Source organism: Orcinus orca, chromosome 15, assembly GCF_937001465.1.
Source record: "Orcinus orca chromosome 15, mOrcOrc1.1, whole genome shotgun sequence".
Classification (NCBI taxonomy): Eukaryota; Metazoa; Chordata; class Mammalia; order Artiodactyla; family Delphinidae; genus Orcinus; species Orcinus orca.
In genome coordinates, this window is record NC_064573.1 from 4,423,614 (window position 1) to 4,430,951 (window position 7,338).

Below are 7,338 nucleotides of genomic sequence, written 5' to 3' on the forward strand. Positions count from 1 at the left end.
CTTATGTTGATGTGGGCTTGCTTGAGAATCCTTGTTTGGGGCTATGCTTTAAAAACCATTCCCTAAAAATAATATATCTTAAAATTAAAAACACATGTACATAATAGCAGTAAGCTAGTTCAGAAAGCCCCAATGACTGAAAGAGATAAAGTCACCTTGCACCAAGAGATGGCCAGCTTTATTCCAGGCTGGAGCAAGTCTAGCTGTGAGTGAATATGAAAGGCAGTTTTGAAGAATTACAGGAATTACTCGTTGTGGAGCCTCCACCTAAAATATTAAAGCACAAAATATGGGCAAGTTCACAGCAATTGTTATGTCCCTATAAACTCAGAGAAAAATGTCTGTGTGTTTAGATCACCACCTAACAAACTGGGATATCCTGGATATAAGTTATAGTCATCACTACAGCTAATCCTATCTGGTTCTAAAGTTAAAGAAGTGTTAAAATATATTCACTTTGAAACTACGACTATAATGGGCAAATTCTACCTGCTTATCCTGGCTCAATAAGCCTAAATTTTTGGAGCTCCGGTGCTAGGACCTTAAACTTTACTTTGTATTTTGCTGTACACAAAGGAAACAAGTCCAGAACTACACTGTAATATTTCTCATTATGGTTCACTCTAGTTCAATATCACAAAACAATTAAATATTTACATGGGCACACATGCAACCAGCAGAGTATCTCTACTTGTACAGAATTTTTAATGATCAGATGGGAAATTCATGAGTACCCCCAGCATATTGATTAAAGAGGGTTTCCAGGCTGCAGTGCAGGGAGGAGGAATCCTGGAAGAGGCAGTGGGCTCTGTGGGTTGAGCAGACAGAACTGAGAGTCCAGGGAGGCCAAAGAAGGTAGAGTTTGGGGGTTAAGTATTGAGAGAAGAGAGCTGCATAGAGAGAAACTCTGAGATCAGCGGAGTCCCTCCTTGAGTATTCAGTTACATATGGAATAGCACATGCATATGAGGAAACTTCTCAGGGCTGTTTGCTATACAAACATCCTTACAAATGTAGCCCAGAAGAAAACACTGCCATTGCCTTCGCTAGCATGTAGAAAAGTGAGCGAGCCAAAGTAATTGTCACCCAATAAGTAAAAAGGAGGGAATTATTTCCTACTTTAAGATTCCTGAAGGCTGGAGGTTTATCTGGTTCACAGCTTTATCTCCAGAAACAAGTAAAGTGCTCAGTATATTATAGATACCTGCTGTGATTATTATCATGTAGAAAATATCTATATAAAGAAAAACTGAGCATAATCATGAAGTCTCCACAAGGGTGGGAAAGAATACTGCCCTCCCACAGATTGTAAATGATGGCTAAAACCAGCTTTCAGGTTATTCAAACATTTCTCAGGGAACTGCAAACAATCTCCGGGTATTGTTGAGATCTTATCATCCTAGAACTTAAAGAAAGCATCTCATCTTGGAGATGACCGAAAACCTCATTAACCCTAACCCCACTAGGTCTAGGAACAGAGGCCAGCAGTGATGCCTGGATGGGCTGCTAGAATAACCAAGAATACAGTGCCTCAGAGATCAATGCAGAGACATGAAGGGAGCTCCCCCAAAGTCTCCACGGCCTGAGCAACTGAGACATGACAGGTGCTCAACTCCACGTATTCATTTTTTTTTCTTGCTAAGATCCAGACACTCACCACCACAGGAAATACAATCTATACTGTTTTGTTCCCCTACTTATTAGCTATATGATTGTGGACAATATTTTCACCTCTCTGGGTTTCATTTTCTTCACCTGTAAAAATGGGGATATTTTATTCTTGGAAGATACAGATGATAAGTGAAATTATGCCACATAAAATGCCTGCAAGAAAGTACCCAACAAAATTAAGACTCTTCCCGTCTTTCTCTACTAAATGTGCACAAAATAATTGTTCTGGGAAAAAAAATGTTGGGTTCTTTCACATGCATAGCAATAACTTATGAGAAAGATACTCCAATTTTTGTTTACTCACAAAAGAAGTTGAATACAAAATCAATATAAACAATGTCTGGAATTATTATACTTTTTAAAACTTACCTTAGCTCCATATTTTTCAATATAGGCATTAAGTTTTCCAGCTTTATAAAATGGTATCTATTAAAAAAATCCACATTGATAAGAAGGACTTAACATAAATATATTATTAAATAATGCACTACATAAAGAATTTAAACATTATACAGCAGAGCAAAGCAGAGGGCCATCATCTCAACAGTTTCTATGCCCAGGACAAAGAAGCAGGTAATAATCATTCTCTTCCTGAAATAGAATCCGTGGGTACATTCCAAAGTGAGGAAAGCCTTTCTGGGAGTGACCCGAATCCAGAAACCATATAAGTGAAAAGGCCAATGAAGTTCATATAATAAACATTTAATACCTTTCCTAATAAACAATAATTTATTAAACATGAATAAGGAAAACGGACACAAATGGAAGATCAAGAGAAAGTTCAAAAGGCCAAGGTGTTCCAACTAACCAATGAAACAGAAATTAAAAGAAGATATTATCGATATTTTTAACCTAACAAATTGGCAGATACGCAAAGACTGCTAATATTTAGTGCTTGTGAGGATGTCGAAATATAGGTTCTCTCATACACTATTTATTAAATGTAATCTAGTACAAGCTTTTCAGAGCACAATTTAGCAGCATGTAGATTATAGTTTAAAATGTACTGAAATCCAACATTTAAGAATTTAACCCACAGAAACTACCAAATAAATAAAAATGATATAATTTCCACTTTCTGAAGCATTGTTTATAATAGCACAAGACTAGAAACTCAGATGAGCATTAGAAGGTAATAATTAAATTATTATACACCCATACAATGAAATCCTTAAAAATGAGTAAAATATATGTACTGACACAGAACAATACCCAGGCTGCTAATGGGGAAATAAAAGGTAAGTTTCAAAATAGTATGTATAATAATCCCATTTTCTATTTTAAATATTTTTGTAAAAATTTTTACAGTGTGTAATATCTTTGTAAGAAAGTAAAACATATTTCTAGATGGCAATTTTCCTCTTACTATTCTTGCTAAGATTAGGATACTAGAATTTACTAGAACTCTAAAACAATGTCCTCCTTGTTTCATAATTTTTTCAGGTAGAAAAGAACACAAATAAGAGACTTTACTGTCTACTGGTTCACCAACAGCTTGTCTTTCTTAAAAGCTATATTAAGGATGAAAAGATAAAAGATGGACATACAACCATAAAACCTAGAAGAGAAATAAAAGACCTGAAGAAGATTTTGAATGGTCTATCAGCATTGTTATTAAATATTGATTTCACTAGATTCTGGGGAATTAAAATCTCAGAATAAGAGGATTTTCAGAAAGATTTTTGACAAAAATCTCAGGATAATATAATTTTTATAAAGATTCTTGGTACTTCATTTATCATTCCCAGTTATACACAGCACTGGAAATATAGTTCTTGTTCTAATTTTACTAAGAAAAAATTTTAATGAAATTTCCAAATTAAAAAAAACTATTCAGCATGTGGTGGTATGATGAATTGGGAGGTTGGGATTGACATATATACACTACTATGTATAAAATGGATAACTAATAAGAACCTGCTGTATAAAAAAATAAATAAAATAAAATTCAAAAGAAAAAAAAAAAACCTATTGACCTAAGTTCTTTAAAAACAATTGGAGATCTGCTGGAACAAGAAACTTCTTCTTGGGCTTCCCTGGTGGCGCAGTGGTTGAGAGTCTGCCTGCCGATGCAGGGGACACGGGTTCGTGCCCCGGTCCGGGAGGATCCCACGTGCCGCGGAGCGGCTGGGCCCGTGAGCCATGGCCGCTGAGCCTGCGCGTCCGGAGCCTGTGCTCCGCAATGGGAGAGGCCACAGCAGTGAGAAGCCCGCGTACCGCAAAAAAAAAAAAAAAAAAAGAAACTTCTTCTTTTATATTAAATGTAATTCTAAAGAATAAAATATAAGAAAAGGATTAAGTCTGTGCTTCTTTTATATTAAATGTAATTCTAAAGAATAAAATATAAGAAAAGGATTAAGTCTGTGTTATCTTGAAATTATGCTGTAACGTATTTTATTCATTGATAATCTTTATCTTAACATTAATGACAGGGAAAACTAAATATGAATTTAGAGCCACAAAAATGGATCTTAAACATCAGGTATATCAAAGTTAAAGTCTGTTAATGGTTTGATCAACCTACAACACAACGTAATTTGTCTTCATAAACCATGTTCAATTTGAGCTATAATTAATACCTGAATTAATGTTTATCAATATTGCTCCCAATAATTAGTAATAATACTTTATAAAATGTTAAAATACTAACCGCCATCACCACCCAAATTTGGGTAAATATTTCAGGTACAGGTGATGTCAGGATATCTTGGTGCAAAAACAGCAATTGCCTGTGGAGATGAAATGTATTAATTTTAAAGTGGACTGCCCACTCTCTGTTTTTACTTTACCAGAACATTTAAAAATTGCTTAGTTCGGGCTTCCCTGGTGGCGCAGTGGTTGAGAGTCCGCCTGCTGACGCAGGGGACACGTGTTCGTGCCCTGGTCCGGGAAAATCCCACATACCGCGGAGCAGCTAGGCCCGTGAGCCATGGCCGCTGAGCCTGTGCATCCGGAGCCTATGCTCCGCAATGAGAGAGGCCACAACAGTGAGAGGCCCGCGTACCACAAAAAAAAAAAAAAAAAAAAAAAAAATTGCCTAGTTCCAATCAAAAGTTTAAGTTTCTTCTGGCCAAGGATTGTATTATAGATTTCTGTATCTCTCCCCACACTTAGCATGTTACCTTGAACACTGTAAGCAATCAGGCAAGATTTGAATTACAAGAATTATAAAGTTTTAGATATATTAATATGAAAACTTGTCCATGCATCTGTTTCCTAACTCCTTTCATCTGTGAACCAAAATTTCTCTTTAATTTTATTTATTTATTTTGGCTGTGCCAGGTCGTAGTTGCAGCACGTGTGATCTTCGTTGCGGCATGCGGACTCTTAGTTGCAGCATGCAAACTCTTAGTTGTGGCATGCATGCAGGATCTAGTTCCCCCACCCGGGATCGAACCCAGGCCCCCTGCATTGGGAGTGCAGAGTCTTACCCACTGGACCACCAAGGAAGTCCCCAAAATTTCTTTTAAAACTCCAATTTTGGGCTTCCCTGGTGGCGCAGTGGTTGGGAGTCCGCCTGCCGATGCAGGGGACACGGGTTCGTGCCCCGGTCCGGGAAGATCCCACATGCCGCGGAGCGGCTGGGCCCGTGAGCCATGGCCGCTGGGCCTGCGCGTCCGGAGCCTGTGCTCCGCAAGGGGAGAGACCACGACGGTGAGAGGCCCGCGTACAGCAAAAAAAAAAAAACAAACTCCAATTTTATCTTAAGTATAGACCTGAAAAAGTCTAACCACTGTGAAGAATCCAGCTTTTTAAATTCCTGTTTCTTCCATTTTCCTTTTTTTTTTTTAAAAGTAGTGGTCAGAAGCACTTGAGGAAAGAGTCTAAGCATTCACCCATCAGTGAAGTTATCAACTACTTTAGTGTGAGAACTATTGACTAGATGCTTTTTCTTCAAAAAGGAATTTTTTTTCCAAGCCAGAATGAAGTGGGGTAGCAGTTTTAGTTCAGTATTCAAAAGCCAAATGAACTTACAACAACAATCATTACAATTCAAATTACCATCAATAATTTTGTTGGAAAAAATGGGAAAAACATAAAAGGGAATAGAGGTAGAAATGTAAAAATTTTCAAAATTATTAATCATCAAGGAAACAAATTTTAAAAACCAGGAGTGTGCGTGTATGGGATTACATCAAAAGGTGAGATGGGTCAATCTGTTTCTGGTGGCCTCATCTTTGTTGGAACTGTGGTGCAGCAGGTACGTGCTTTTGCAAGGCCTGCCTTTGTCTGACACAACCACGTCTCTGCTGTCTCTGTTCCAGCCTCTTTGTCAGTGACTGGAATGATGAGTCAAAACACCCCTCTCTTTGGGCATGACCCATATGAGGGTGAACAGCAAAAAAATCTCTCTTAAGGTTTTCTACTTATTTGTTTCCCAAAGGGGTCACAAGTGAATGCTCAATGAGTATCAAATTGTACTTTAGCAGGAAGGGTACAGACTCCTGGCTGCACCTGAGTGGGAAAATATACAGTGGGCAGGAGAAAAGTTTTATAAATAAGAGCAAAATGGAGGACACCCCAAGAGTGTCTTATTTCTAGCCCCTAGCAATCTTATACGTGTTTGTTCCTCTCCAAGAAATTCAGTTACAGATATAATATTGTTACGTATTCTAAGAGTTCTTTTTTGAATGTCTCAAAGAATTTAAGGGACTAATACATGGTGGGACCTCAGTAATCACAGTGTTATACTTTAGGCTTCAACTAAGCTGTTTTTCGAAGACTATTTTGGGTCATATTTCAAGATAGTTCTTGGAGAAATACTCTTCAGAAATACTCTTATATCAACCTGAAAATTTAAAAATTATATTAACCTAAAATGTTTACAGTATCTCCTAAAGTGCTTCAAAAACAGTAGGTACTTCATATATATTTATTACTATCTCTATGTTTTGGGACCCTGATTTAATTCATCAATGTCTATAAAATATTTAAATTAAAATATCAGACAAGAAGCCACAAATATAAAAACTCAACAGTGAGATAGTCTATCTCAAGTATTTCAAGTCCTCCCCTAAATGTAATTCAATATACCTGATTAGAACAAAACTGAATTCCTTTATTTCAAAATTATATAAACAGATTGAGTAAATGAGTATTTTGCTTTAAAGGAGATACTACTAAAACAGCTCTTAAAGGTCTCAAAAAGTTTATAAAGTCTTATTTATAAGATGTGTTTTTTTACCTGCATATCTTCAGCTGTGTACTCCTCATCTCATTATCTGCCACTCCATTACTCAATATTATCCTGACAGCACAGAGTTTGTGTAAATCTGGAAGTGTGATGAAGAACAGTGACTGCTGCCTAGAGTCATTCATACTTTCTTGTTGACTGAATGTCTCAGTAATCAGGCCTTTAAAAATAAACAACAATAAAAGGGTAGCAAACTATTTTACCAATAGAGTTTCAATACCAATTCATTACAGAATATTTGATATTGTGTTAGTATAAGATGATAAAAACAAGTTAGCAAACATCAGCAGTTAAATATCATTCACATTTTACCTTTGAGGTTTTCTAACGATAATCTAGAATTTGGGGGGGGGACAAGTTTTATAAGGATGTAATTCATATAAACATACAAGTCACCTATTTAAAGTGTACAATTAGGGCTTCCCTGGTGGCGCAGTGGTTGAGAGTCCGCCTGCCGATGCAGGGGACACGGA

The 7,338-nt window shown here is 36.9% G+C and overlaps 1 protein-coding gene across 1 annotated transcript in view; it reads right to left on the bottom strand.

The window, feature by feature from the left end:
• C15H18orf63 (chromosome 15 C18orf63 homolog) overlaps positions 1-7,021 on the bottom strand; it is a 30,119-nt gene extending 23,098 nt beyond the window's left edge. Inside the window, exons 1-4 of the mRNA XM_004280029.2 lie at positions 6,857-7,021; positions 4,322-4,400; positions 2,041-2,097; positions 156-267 (exon numbers count right to left, since the gene is read on the bottom strand). Of these exons, the coding sequence (XP_004280077.1) occupies positions 156-267; positions 2,041-2,097; positions 4,322-4,400; positions 6,857-6,990 (382 nt within the window). The 5' untranslated portion in view covers positions 6,991-7,021. The remainder of the gene's footprint in view (positions 1-155; positions 268-2,040; positions 2,098-4,321; positions 4,401-6,856) is intronic.
• Between the last annotated feature and the right edge of the window lie 317 nt (positions 7,022-7,338).